Source organism: Prorops nasuta, unplaced genomic scaffold, assembly GCF_024137725.1.
Source record: "Prorops nasuta isolate Cenicafe-Biocafe unplaced genomic scaffold, Cenicafe_Pnas_1.2 PNAS00006, whole genome shotgun sequence".
Lineage (NCBI taxonomy): Eukaryota > Metazoa > Arthropoda > Insecta > Hymenoptera > Bethylidae > Prorops > Prorops nasuta.
In genome coordinates, this window is record NW_027116803.1 from 1,730,190 (window position 1) to 1,745,245 (window position 15,056).

The 15,056-nt window shown below is 35.3% G+C and overlaps 1 protein-coding gene across 4 annotated transcripts in view; it reads right to left on the reverse strand.

The window, feature by feature from the left end:
- Positions 1 to 1,655: 1,655 nt before the first annotated feature.
- Positions 1,656 to 15,056, reverse strand: part of LOC136774325 (uncharacterized) — a 38,631-nt gene continuing 25,230 nt past the window's right edge. For 3 of the 4 annotated variants that reach the window (XM_066728537.1, XM_066728536.1, XM_066728538.1), the window contains 10 exons: positions 8,288 to 8,382; positions 7,780 to 7,909; positions 7,531 to 7,634; positions 7,239 to 7,416; positions 6,873 to 7,116; positions 6,626 to 6,800; positions 6,405 to 6,531; positions 6,154 to 6,327; positions 5,947 to 6,029; positions 1,656 to 5,001 (listed from right to left, as the gene is read on the reverse strand). In XM_066728537.1, the coding sequence (XP_066584634.1) occupies positions 4,803 to 5,001; positions 5,947 to 6,029; positions 6,154 to 6,327; positions 6,405 to 6,531; positions 6,626 to 6,800; positions 6,873 to 7,116; positions 7,239 to 7,416; positions 7,531 to 7,634; positions 7,780 to 7,909; positions 8,288 to 8,382 (1,509 nt within the window). In that variant the 3' untranslated portion in view covers positions 1,656 to 4,802. Of the gene's footprint in view, positions 5,002 to 5,542; positions 5,582 to 5,946; positions 6,030 to 6,153; positions 6,328 to 6,404; positions 6,532 to 6,625; positions 6,801 to 6,872; positions 7,117 to 7,238; positions 7,417 to 7,530; positions 7,635 to 7,779; positions 7,910 to 8,287; positions 8,383 to 15,056 lie in introns of all 4 variants that reach the window. The other variant, XM_066728539.1, reaches the window with a different exon arrangement.

The window sequence follows — 15,056 nt, forward strand, 5'->3', positions numbered from 1 at the left end:
GTTGGAATCGTTATGTGTGTGGCACCTTGTCGTAAAAAAGGCCTAATTTTTTTATTGGTTTAGCGTTTAAATATTATTAATGCAAATTTTTAAACAATTTTATTTTTTTTCATTTTTTAGAAAATGCGGCTTTTTTATTAGAAGGTACAAGTCCTAACGATTCCAATAATCACATAAATATTGAAATCAGACCAAAATAACGCTGGACAATTCTCCCTCGTTTTTCGTTCCGTAATGTTGGCTATAGAGGCCTTAAGGGATCCCGTCCCGTTCTGTTAAACCCTTATAATGGAGAAACAGTCACTGGCGTCACTGGCCGTAATTCAAGTCGTTCGTTATACTTATATGTATTAAGGCCGGTATTCATAGTCGTTACTTATATTTAAGTCTGACTTTAGTCTCGATTGTCCTTTTTTATATAACAGTAATAGAAAATCTAATATTAAAAGTATGTCTGTATTTTTAAAATGACTCTCATCGGATTCAGAGTTTAATAAATTACAAATTTCATTAACACATTTAGCTACACAAATTTTATTGTCATGTTCATTTTTAACAACATCTTTTTCTTGCTTTTTAAAATTAAAATAGTATGTATTTTATGTATGTATGTATGTGCTACTTGAAAAGAGCGTTCCGTCGTGTTACTCGTGTTAGTTAATTGCATTAGACTCACAGCAATTCACGTCAGTTACATTGGCCGTGTTCCGTTATTGACTGTGGCTGCGTTCGTTTATTAACTGCGAGTACTAAAATTCTACAATGTATGTCACGTAAAATATAGGTTTTCAGTACTGGCAGTACATAAACGAACGCAGCCTGTGAGTACTAGTAATCTATAGTTTGCGTTACATAAACTATAGATTTTCAGTACTCACAGTCAATAACGGAACATGGCCCATATCTTTACTGTAGTACATACACAGTGGGAAATTGAATCGTGTGTGCTTTCAACTATAGTGTAGTACATATATCATTTTGCACGTTAAATTACATAGTGAAGCTAGCCGAAGCACACACGATTCAATTTCCCACTGTGTACTGGCAGGCGTTACCACTTACCGCGTTCCCTCTTCTATGATGCTCATCATTTTATTTATAAATGTGCATTAATTAGTAATCTTTTATTATAATCAGCTGTCAAAATGTCAAATATGATCACAATTTTTGCTAGTTAAGGTTTTAGTTCTTTAACTCATCCTTTAGCTCTTTATATTCCATGCTTAAACTATTGAGACCTGCATGTTATAAATTATCCAAATGACGGGTGGAAAAATGTCGTTGACCCTAAAACGGAAAAATCTAAATAATTGCTTTGGTAATATAACATTTTTGTTTTTAGTTTTTTGGAAATCTAATTTTTTTATTAGATAGAGCGCTTCTGCGCAATGTCGCTATTAAAATGTCGAATAAATTTGATTTCGGCCTTGGAATATTTTTTTTATCGTTAACTTTAATATGAAAGAAACTATACAAAAAAAAATGATGAATTATATATATGCTATAAATCTCAGAGGGTGAATGAGTTTAACAAATTAATTACACAATTTGCTCACTTCTTTTATCATTCATCTTTATTAACTTGCAAAATTACCTTAGTCGGCTACTCATGCACATAAAATATATATGTATGTATAAATAAAAATGTACGTAAGTAGTAAACATAAGTCTATTTTTTTCAAAAACTTAAACGTACGCACCATAGCTGCACGTATCGTTACATACAGAATATGTTAATACAATACAATGTGACATTGCACTCTTATTTCTCTTACAGAGTTTCGAACAGATAAGTGTCGATATAGACACACTAAAATATACCCGATGAACAGTCGTATATAATGTATAATAAAGCTGTTCTCTCCCAGCGAAGAACGCTGGTTACTACAAAATAACATACAAAATTACAATAACATTCAAGTAGAATGAGGGGGAGGGAGAGAGAGGGGGAAGAGTCACGCGATAAATCACTAGAACAATAATAAACCTATTATAGAATAATGAATAAATATAACAATTCGAAAATCAGCCCAAAATGCGTTGGTAAATATGAGTGAACGTCATTTAGCCGGTTTCATTCGCACCCCACATTTTGCTCTAAGTCTAAAACAAAATATTTAAAATACCCAATAACTACAATAAGATATGATAATCTACCATGAAATGATTTACATATTATAATAAAAATGATACAAGCCTTATATTGCTCTTTTTTAATATTACATATATATAATTACATCTTTGGACAGTCAACAAAATGGACGTACTGAGTCTATATAAAAAAACGGCGTTAAAATAAGGCTATTTTCATAAAAGGTTTTTAGGCATTTTCCTTCAGAATTGAGAAAAATAAAACATTACATAAGATTGAACATATAATAAGAGATTGTTTTTACGAATAACGAAGTACGGTATGTCGGTACTTAGAAAAAAAAAGAATTTTCTCAACAAACATGATGCGATAAAGTTTTTGAATTAACTGTACCACATAAGTAAAACAGGTACGCAATTAGTAACATTGGGAGTAACAATATTAATGACTCGTAATACAAAATGAGAAATTTAATCTGTGCACATAAAAAATACGAGTATCTTAATATTTTTATATTCGGATAGTACTACTTATAATATGTAGATTTTATTTTTAATCGTTCGATATTAACAAATAACAAGAAATACCTTATAATAAAAAAACGGCATTTACGCCCAAAATACGTAACTTATAGCACACATTTGGACTAGAATATTGACGTTTCATACAATTTTGGAGCATGAATATACAATGATTAAACAAATTGTCTCAACTCTATCATGGTTTGCTCTATTATTAACTTTTTGCACTTGGCTGTTTCCTAGTAGAGAACATTATATCTCTTCTGAGGCGACAACCGAATGCATAGGGTTAAACAATTACATGCCTTTGGCGAGTTTAAATAAATTCTAGAAGCATTAATCTTATTTTCGATGTGTTTTTTCATATTATAGCTCCAAAATTTTATTTAGATTATATGCATTGATGAATATGTTTGAGAGAACAAAAAATATATACAATTCAACAGTCTTCACGATTTCAATCTATGGAATATCTCGACTCTTTACGATAAAGGATTTTTATAATTATCGCCACGAAGCAAAAACGTTATAGTTCTCGGATTATAGAAGACATCAATGATTATTTAGAACAATAAGACGTAGAATATTGTAATTCCTTGATTAGAATAAAATAGCAATGTTGTTGAATTAATTAAACTTACAGTGCAGAATAGCAGGAAAGTCAATATTTTTTAATACATACTGTTGCTGCTTTTATATAACGAAGGTAAACTAAGTATTTTTAATTTTCAATTTTTAACATATTTGATCTCTTGAAATAAAACGAAATTACTCATTGAGATCATAACTCTAATATAAAACAACAATAAATTTGTATAACAATTATAGTCAACTATTTGTAATTATAATCCAAAATAAACTCTAAAGCAGAAGTTTTCATGAAATTTCAACGAAAAATATCCCGACACTTTTACGATATTAAAATCTCTTTAAACGATTGAAATATTATTATGTAATATAAATATATTACGTAATGTTTTATAAACAATGGTCAGATAATTACAGATTTCTGAAACGTCTTAAGTTATATTAAATAGTATATCGATTGTATACATATCAAGAACGTAGTTCAATATTGCACAAGCATAATCATTTTTTACTTTATACTTTTCTATTATAGTTTCACTAAATGCGCACACATATTTATTCCTGATAAACATATAAAGATTAAATTTTGAAGAAATTTTTTTCTCCAATTTTGCATCCAACAATAATGTTCTACTTCAAACAATATTTTCATCTATTAATCACTTCGAATACTAATAATACTTTTGATATGATTCTCTTCATACTAAATAGAATTTTGTATGCCTAATCTGTAATAAAACTTCAATGTATGCCAATAAATTAAACACCGTTAATAAAAATGTTATTAAAATCAACGTCTATTAGCGAGTTACTATGTTTATAAATACTTATATTTCTATAAAGTGTATAAATATCAAGTTTTTTTGTATTAAAAGCTGCAGTGCTGATATTTATATTGTAATTAGTAAATATATGACCAGAAAGTGTACGGAATTTTTCTTTGTATCACGTAATAAATAATAAGATTGTTCTCCCTTAAGTTGCAACACTTTGAAAATGATTCTTTGATATCCATCTTAATTTATATTGAGAATATTGAAGTAATTTTTGATCTAAAAGATTTCCCTTAGCAACATTGTTACAAATTGCAGCGGTTTCAAATTAAAATCTTTTAATTATACTTATATTTCGTAAAAATAATTCGATAATTTTGCATCTATGTACAACCTGAAGTTTACAACGTAAAGAATTACGTTGATTAACAATATGTATCACATATTTGGGCCGTGGCCTGATTTTTCTTCGAACTCGTCGTTATACAAACCAATTTGACACAGTTCAATCGATTAGCTGTTAAATCAATTGATAATAGAATTTCAATTTTTTTGATTGTAAGTATAATTGTCCATGAACTTACAATAGACTATGCTGTAATTATTAATACTACGATCCTGTTTAGAAATACCTGTCATCAAAACTTTTAACTTATTTTCCAAAGTTACACGAATCTCATAGTTCAAGGAAGCCTAAATACTTAGGCTGAATCCTTTTTATTTGAGATCATGATATTCCATATATGGTGCATGATAACATGAGCTTTTGCTTCAATAAACTCTTTTGATATTCTTCTTTACATCGTTAGGAACATTTCTTCAGCGATGCTAGTTGTCGCTGCTCGCATAATCGTCACTGTCATCACTATCGTACCGTTTAGTTTTTTGGTCACGGATCGTCGATACATCATCGATATACCTTGTAGACTTTCCTAGTGAATCCATACCCTGGACAATGTCCACTGATTCTCCGACCAAAATATCCAAATTTGGAGAATAAACATCTTCTGGCATAGATTCGTATAACCTTCGGTAAAAAATAAATGTAATTAGTACTCATTAAATATCAGTGGATAATAGCTATTATTATTAATTAAAACAAATACACATTACGATAATTTTAATAAAGTCACAAGAGCATTTAATGAACTTGAATTTCAAGATAAAATGTTACATGAACAATTTGAGGTCTTGACTAAAATTAACAGACCCATAGAAACAAGATATTGTAATAAAAGCAAGATAAACTAATTAAATTCTACAGGTCACAGGTTACTTTCATTTTATTGTTGAATTAAAAGTAATACACAACTTATAAAGAAAAACATAATTGTAGCGAATTATTGATTATAAATTTAAAATTTGCATAATAGTAGTCTAATATTTGATCTGTGAAGTCTTATCAATGGTTCTGGATTATATTGCACGAATGTATAAGCATGATATTTGTATAATATTAGTAATGATAAACAAATAAAAACAGAATAAAAAGCAAAGCATCATCTTTAACGATAATTATTGTAGCCGTTACAATTTCTGAATGGCATGCAGGTAAATTTTTTACTTACTGAGCTGTAGATGATGGTTACATTTCATCATCACACAGCCTGCAACAAACGCATATATCCAACCATTATATTTAAGAAAAGACAAGATACCATTTGTTAGCTTCTCTAATATTCCATATAATTATAAAGTATCATGCAAGAGCACGAAATTAACAGCTATGAGTTCTGTTTCATAGTTTCACTGGAAACACCAAAAGAGTTTTGGAGAAGTAACTCGAGGAAACCCTACATCTCAATACTGTTTTTTATTTAAATTTTGTAGATATATCAAAGATTTACGTTAAGCTCGAAGAATATCAATAAAATTGTCAATTAAATAATATTTAGGCAGACCCATGGCAAAAGCCTATTCGTACATTATACAATTTTCATAGAGCAATTTTGTAAAAAAAGTCAATACTTACATTTGGTCATTCTGCTCATTACCACTTTCTTCGGCTACCAATAGCTCGTATTCTTCAGCAGCAAATCGGTCCCAATCTGATAGCTGTTAGAAATGTAAAAGAGTTATGATATTCGTGATTCCCGTTAGTACTTTGATATTTTTAAAGATAAGCTTGATTGTGACAATTATAGTACCCAATTTATGAAAGCTATAATAGTTTAAATACCTCGTGTCCATCCGCGTCATGATCCCTGGCTGATGCAAATGGATCTCTTTGTTCGTGATCTAGATATTTCTCAAAATTGAAGAAGGTGTCGAAGAAAATCGGTGTCATCTTGCACTTTTTCAAATCGCTAAGAGATATTTTCCCCGGTATTGCTGGATGAATCATGTCCAACATCTGATGAAAGTAATTATTACAATAATATTGTAAATAGTATAAGAATTGTAGTGTCGAGGGGAAGAAGCGTGTTTTACCTGGCACAAACAATCTTCAAATGGCAGTGTATCCATTCCAATGGCTTCAACGCGATGCAGTTGCTCTTCATAAAAATATTCCAGCTCGTACATCGACAGATAGCCGTCACCGTCCAAATCCATACATCTGCACATAAATTTAAATGAGCTTTCTAGATATTCTATCAACGAGTAGTTAATTAAAGTTGAGCTGCTAAACAACTAAAAGATATAATTTATACCTAAACCAGTATTCAATGGCAGTTGGATGATTTTTGTCTTCCTCGCTCAAAAGGAACCAAACAAACTCTGTATAGCTCATTTTATCGTCCGATTGCGGTGTTCCGTTCGCACCCTTCACGCCACCTCTCGTTACTGCTCCGCTAAATATTCTCTCGATCATACGCGTTGACAATGCTACAAAAAATTGACAAAAATATAATACGCCTTAAAGATACTGATTATAAAATCGAAATGAATTTCTTTTACCATGATCATTGTGTCGTGCCAAATCCATTTTATCAATAAAAAGATCGTGATCCCTATCAAGCTCCCAAAATTTGCAATAAATGACGTAGAAATGTTCGTAGCTGAAATAAGCAGTAACTTGATTGATATCTTCTTCGCGTTCAAGGACAGTGATCACAGACAATAAGTTGCTCCTTCTTAATTCCGATACAGAAATCTTTCCACTCCAACTGCGATTGACGCAATAAAATATTCTAGCGATTACCTAGAACATACAGTTTCATTGGTAAATTAATCGATGCTTGATCTTCATGAACGTAATTTTTCAAAAGTAGGGGGACTATAGCATAAAATTGTTCGACGCTTTTAATTATAAATTGTACGTACAGTGTGCACGTAGCGTGAGTGAAACTCGGTTGCCTCTTTAAGGAAACTTAAACCAGGATGGGTTTCCACTACATCCTGCACTAAGGGAATTAAATCCTCTGGCAATATATTATTCCTGAGTCCTCTGGTAGTAATCCTAATGAATTTGCTAGCCGCATCGTGGTATGTGTTTGTCAATCTACATTTGAAATGATACAATTCAATGATTCATTCGTAATAATTAAGAACATCGCTAATGACAAATTCCTTCTACAATAATTAAAGTTTATGTAATGGGCAATCGATCCCTTACTCTTTCCAGAAGTCGAGAAAAGCGTTTATTTCCACAAATCCAGTTTGGTCACCGCCAGCAGCGAGGAAAAGTGGTAGTTTCCAGTATAGAGGTAAATCACAAGCCTGAAAAATAAAGGCATATATTTAGTATTATGCATCGTGCGAAAGGAATAAACGATATAACTGAGTGAATGGAAAAGAGCAGAGAAAGCGATAAAAAGTAACTTTAGAAAAATATGTAAATAGTATGTGCGTTACTTGAAAATACCTTGGTAATGGTGTGAAATTGTGCACGAGAAGTTCGATGACCTGGTAAACTCTGAAACGCTGTGGTGATCTTCGAGATGGTAGCTTCCACCTGTGATATCGGGGTCGGTTTTCCCCCAGGAAAATAAAACCTAAAAAAAAAGCATTTATATTACAACATATTACCATTAGAAAATCCTACATTTATTTTGTTTACCCGAATAAAGAACGGTTTATATTTCAAAATTATTAGCACTCGACCCAAGGTAAAAAGTTAATACCTACGAGGTAAATGGAGCAATTATAAGAATTCGAATTTCGTTCATTGCACGAATTCGTACAACAATTTCCCACCGAGAAAATTCAATGGGAAAAAACAAATGATTTTTTGCCAGTCTCGTTTCACAGATAATAAAACATAAAAAGTTTGATGAAATAACTTGAACAAAATCCTTCGTTATACCGAGGCTCCTATTCCGTGAAAGGCTATTTATCGCTAATCGATAATTTACTCGTGAAATAGAAGTTACCTTGGTATATGAACATTCCTGTTGGCTTTGACATGCCTCTGTAAAGTTGTGTGAGGTGGCAAGCCCTTCTGCTGATTTTTGTCCCTGGCATAAGTCTGTAATAAAAAAAGAGAGTTAGTTTGTAAATCGTGAAAAATAATAAAAAGTTTCTCCTTTCGAAAAGTTAAATATTTTGTTAAGAAAGAATAAGAGATTAAACTTAGCCAAGCTTATGGTTAAGAGAGTAGTAGTCTACCTTGAATAAAGGATAAAAAACTTTGCTCCTGGCGTTTCATAAATCTATAGCAAAGAATACCGTGGTTTTTTCGTTAAATAGTTTTTCATCCGCAATGTTTCTCTTGTAAAATGTCCATAGATGCGAGTTGGTGATGTTGATTTAAAATTTGTCTATATATGCGAATAGGAAGATGTGAGAAATTCGATGGTAAATCGTAGGAAAGGTGTAAACACGAGTACAGTGATATAAAAGTTGTATAAAACGATTGTGGTATTGGGGTTTAAAGAGACGTAGGGTTTCTCGGTGCAGCGCGAGAGCAGTGGTAACATAGGAAGGACGCGATATGGGATGGAATAGCATGGAACAGCAGCATCCTGTTACACGATGCTGTAAGAAAGATTCGAAGAATGCAAAGAGGCCGGCCTGCTTGAGGTTGTTAATGCGCTGCCGTGCCTCGCCCATGTAACTGGTTACATCACGCTCTCTCGCCCGCGGTTACTTCTTCCAAGATATCGCCAGCCAGCCAGTACAGCCGCAGCCGATGCACAACATCCAGCTGAATCCAGCGTCCAAATTGACTGGTGCACCACGCACACTTCGTAGACACCCCCTAGTTCTTTTTTACATTATCTACAATTTACATCTGCCTTTCTCTACCCTAAAGACAAACCTGCGACTAACAATGTCTCCTCTTTCCTTCTTTCTCTATACTTTTCCTGGATTTTGTATTTACTATTAAAACAAATTTATCTTTTTACATGATATTACGTAGCTTTTTTCGGCGATCCTTCGTTAAAAAGAAAACATTTTTTTGTTGAAAAAAATTGGGACAATGGGTTTGTTGAATTGTGAGAAAAATTGGGAAAATAAATAGAGAATTTTTAGCGAATTATCGAACCCTCGGAAATGACAACATCATTATCTTGCTTGTGTCAACGTAACGGTACTGTCAAGATCGAATGATAGCGATTGAGTAAACAAACTTGGAGGAGGGAAAAATAAAAATGTGTAGGAGCAACAACGTCCACTTCTATTGGAGAGTCGAGCTAATCTTGATGTGCAAAGAAATTACATTTTCTCAAATATCATCTCCGGTGTTACTTGAACCTTCCCCTCTTAATAATATATTACCCACTTTGGCCTACTTCTCTGCACAATGTAAGTGCTGGTACTTTCATCATTAAGCCAAATCAAATTTTCTCACGTTTAAGTGTGAGAGATCCGATAAGAAGAAACTGCACTTGTTATTTGAGAAATCAAGCGGAATTTCTCCCAAACTATTTTCTTGCTACGAATGTTAGAGTATACCAAGGTCATCAAAGATAGGACTGCAGTTAATTGAAGGAATGCTCGATCAATTATGCGAAACAAAACGTTCGAGTCCCAGGACTTTCATCATGAAATATTCTTCATTCGGATTTCAATGGAAATTTGTTAATTTTCTAAATACACTAATTCCAAAAAAACAAAAATAAAAAATTGAAGCTCCTAGGTCCGAGATTCAATTTATCCTCGCATTGACGAGGCAAGGTCAAAAGGTCAAAATGGATGATGGCCAGTATAGATGCTAATACGAGATCTTTCGAGCTTGACTGACGGTTTATGTATCGGAATTAAAGAGGCTGACGTTATACACATATATACATATAGGTGAACTCGCGTGTGCAGCTTTGCGGTGTTTGCGGAACGAGGAGTGTGATGAGTAGGTGCGGTCGAATTGACCATGTCGATTGGGAAGGCTGATCGACGGTACCCGTATATACAGGCCAGTAGACCATGCCAAATGCTCGTTAACGTGCAGATCAATCATTTTCAAGCGATTCTTGCAAATATAATGAATCGAGAAATCTCGACTTGTACATCGTTCGCTGGACGATTTTTGCTCGCTCGACTGCTTCTTAAAACAATTCCCATTTACCTATATAGATGCCAAAGCGAAGCTATTTCCTGTTTGCCTATAAGGACACCTTGAACCATAGCCACTATTTCCGGTGATGGTTCAACGACGAAATCCGAGACCCACCATTACGTTTATTATATAGCGTTACGTGGTCCCCTATTTCGACTACCATGTGTTCCTGTTAAAGATACAGCTATATATATAATTCTCGAAATTTAATATAATATATCAATTAGCAATATTAATAAATTATCATGAAAGATCAACCGCATCCTCTCTGATAAACTCGACATTTTACAGCAAATTGGTATCTCTGCGCTTGGCGAGCAGAGTTTTAAGATGAGACTTCTCGATTTCGATCCCTGCAGTACTTCTACTAGCTGGCTTCCGTTGTATTCAAAGGAGACAGAGGGGTTTTTGTTGCTGGCGAGTTGAAAGGAGCCGCGCAGCTTCCGAGTTCTCGCCAGGCTCGTCGATATTGCATTGTTTTCCTTTTTCTATCGGCGCGAGCAAGGTTTTCCTTTCCAACGTTGCACACACACACACACACACAGAGACGCGCGCGCGTATTCTTTTTCTTTGTGGCAACTGGTCGAGTTGCAGCGGCAGTTGAGCATACGAAGGAGACACGCGCGTTACCGTGTGCATGGTAGATGGCCTTTTAAAATCTGGCACACTCGATCCAGTATGGAACCGAATATGCCTCGGTGACTCAGTCAGACTCGGCACAGTAGTACACGAACCAGAGGACCCTTTTTTATCGCTACTTTCCACGATTTACACAGATTACCACCTTTTCCAACTCGACATTTCTCCGAAGCTTCCCAGATTCAACTATCCACACTCGAGTCTCGGAGAAAATCGTGAGAAAACGTTCTTTGGAAAATTCTATGTAATTTTTGGTTCAATGAAAAATGGACATTTGTATGTACTGAATTTCGAAATGGACAGGCGAATGTTCGAGTGGAAATTATTTTTATTTTAATGCAAAAAGGACGAATAAAAGAAGAAGTTTTTTTTTTTGCGAATTTCGATATCCGCAAAGTTGAAATTCCATTTGTGCCTGGACGAAGCTTCGACTTGGAGCGTTTCTCGCTGATGAGAATGTGGTCTCAGCGTATAGAATATGCGGATTGATGGCCGCACTACGTAGCTACTTTTAGAATTACGAGGAAGCTGCCAGAGACCGATGCTCTAGCCAGCCACCACGAGGGATGCTGCTGTACTGCTGGAGAGAAAGCGCAAGAAAATTCACTTGCACTTTCTCACTAGGAATGCACTTTGAACTTTTCTCTCCTATCACAAATATCCATAAAAATCTCCCAGTTTTTCCACCGCTCTACCAAATATAGAAAAATAACGGTCACCACTGTTCTTCATTAAACAGAGAATCATCGTTTGAACGATACAAAAAAGAAAGCTTGAAAATTGTTCTATAATTTCTAATATAGAAATCGAATAGAAAGAAGATACTGAGACGAGGACAAGAAGGATGCACCATGCACGAGCAATAAAAATGAGGCTGTGCGTGGTTGAGAGGGGGAATTGATTAAAAGGCAAAAGGTTGGAATTGAATTGGTATATACGGGGCTATATATTGAGCAACTCGGAAAAATGATCATCCAGAAATGGTAAAGACGTACACGTTGCACAGTGTATCCGTCCGAATGGTGAGTTAATTGATTAAATTGAGAGGAGGAAGAGTGGCGGCACGGACCATGCTGAATTGCACTGTTTATATTTGGTAATCGGTGAGTCAGCCTTCGCCAACTGTTGCTTTAGTTACAATTAACGTTATTCCGCGCGTCCACGGTCGACCGACGGTATACGCGCGCACCCTGAGGAGATCGAGCAAAGCAACATAAACACAGCGTGCTGGCCATAAGTGGTAATCCCACAAATGTCTCTTATATTTCGATGAATTGTGAAATGTTATCCATTAAATTCAATGAGTTCCATTCTTCACGCCAATCATTTGCCTCCGACAATAATTTCTCATCCACTCGTACGATATTACTAAATCAAACAATTATCCATTCCATCAGAGCCGAGCAATCGCGAGAGAGAAATTTCTACATTTCTCGGTACAAATCTGATGCGAGCTATCAATAACCAAAAAAGGATGTGATAATTTACTGGCGTTTCTTGAAAGAGCCTATTTCAGTGGGCGTAACAGACAGATAGACAGACGGACGTATTTATTTTATTACAGAGATGCAAGTTTTAGCAGGAGTAAAAATATAAGGGTTATTATTATACATTGTGTGCGGCTAAATAAGGGAAAAGCACGATAAACTTTTTATTATTATATCTTTGCTGGAAACAATTATTCCAGCAGCCATTGTATTTTTTTTTTCTTTTTTTTTTAATGACCACCGGATTTTACATTTGTTATATATATATACAGAAATTATTCAATTGTACAAGAGCGAAGATTTTGATCTATATATGTTCTACTGCGGAGGCTACCGATCGCTGCTGAAACTCCCGAGGATCCAGCAGGATCATTAATCCAATAATTGCGTTATATCTCATGTCCCTGAAAGTAATTATACAACGTCCAACTTTCACTGCCTCGCGCTGGTCTTGGGCGCCTACGCACTTCCGTCAAAGTAGCTCTACACCAGCACAGTAACGCGTAATAAGCTACTATCCTAAGACTCGGGTTTCTTACCACCAACACTTTGTTTCGATAAATTTATCGTTTCTCTCAAAATTCACCATTTTCATCATCAATTTTAGTCATTTTTGTTGAATTTAAAGGACGACAAAAATTCCAAAGCAACTTAAAGCGAGTACAGTGACGTAATGTATTTGATACTCGTAAATTTCTCACTCTACCACATTTTCAATAACATTTATTATTTCTAAAAAAATTCAATATTTTCTTTCATAAATTATTAGACTAATTTTTCTCGAATTTGGATAATTTAAAAGACGAGACAAATTTTGAATTATCTCGATACAAACATAATACGATATAACAAACTACTATTTTGACCCTAGAATTCCTCATACCAATACTTTCTCGATAAATTCATCTTCTCCAGTAAAAATATTGCAGTTTCATCGATCGATTGTATTAATAATTTCCTTGACCTTCCCCCATGAAAAATATGATTTGCTCCAACAACGAAAGAATCTACGTTTGTTTATCCCTGGAGGGACGACCACTGCTCGACTTTATTTCCAGAAAAATCTGTTTGTCATGCATTTACATCTAGAGTCACAGACTACGTGCACCGAGCGAACTTGGAGTGCAATGGGAACGCAATAATCGACGAATAACAATGGCAGGCCAAGCCCTCGCGCGACACGACACGACAGTATAAGTATTGTTGAGCAACGCGTTGCTGCGAATAAGGCGCCACGCTTCTTATTATTGGCCAGTGCGAGCAACCAAAGCTCATTACTGCAATTTACCAAATAACAAATGTACGCTGGAAAACAAATGCGCAATGCTAATTTTCTAATTAGCCAGGACAAAAATTTATCATCCGGCAAATGGCCGCTGGGTAATTGTTATTATCGCGGGAGAGTGGCGAAAATTGCGAGTCGAAATTCTTTCGATAAGTGTACGGGTTAAACGGACGGAGTTGCGATAATAAATCTGTGGCTCCTCCGTGTGCGACTCGAGGAATATTAATCATCCTAGCGTGACAAACAATTGCACGGGAATGATATATGTATTTAATTTCGCGCGTTGTGTATATATATATGATAAATAAGCGGTCTATTGGCGGTAGAGCTTGGCCGATTCAAGAGCCGCCGTCGAGGCACCTTCGGGGTGGCGAAAAATCCCCACGCGAAATACGTTTCGAAGGTTCCCCATTAACTCCTGTAACCGGACACGTAATTCTTCGTGCTCCGCTACAAAGTAACTCGATTTCGGTGCGCGGCGTCTCGCTCCCAGACAAACGACCTTCGCAGCTCCTTCTTCTTCTTCTTATTCCCTTCGTTTTGCCGGTGGTGAGCTTGTGTTCGACAGGAGACCGGATTTCGGATTTACGAGACTAAGGAGCATTATTATTATATAATAGCCGAAAAAGAAACTTCATTTTTCTTTATTTTGAAAATAAACATAGTGGGGCGAGTGATTGACCTTGAGAATTTACTATAGAATTTTGTCGAGTCTTTTGGATAATTTTCGAAAGTTTGTTTACATATTGTGTAGGGAGGGAGAGGATATTATTAGGGGAGGGGGGGGGGGGGGGGGGAGTGTGTGGTATTAAAGGTTTCAATTCGAATGTTATTAAGGGATAATTCGAGGAACTGTAGCGGTATTCTCCGATGAATCTGGACGATGGCCAGAACCACCGGAGGGGATTACGGTGGATAGGTATGTTTGCCAAAATGCGCTATCTATCCACGATCCTCTGGTGGAACGACCACGTACCTGTTCCTAAGGCTGCTGCTGGGTCCACCCACGTCGTAAACCCAAACGCGTAAACCTTACACCGTCCGATTCTGCTTTGAAACGTGCGAGAATTGCTCGAGTCCGTTCCTTTGAGGAACCACCATCGGTTGTAACCTGGACTTTATTACACCCTCTTTTATACCACTTCTTTTAACAGTCTCGGCATCCAAAAGCAAAAAACAATAATCTACCGAAATATTTCGTTATGAATTCTCTTATCGAGCTACTCCTACGC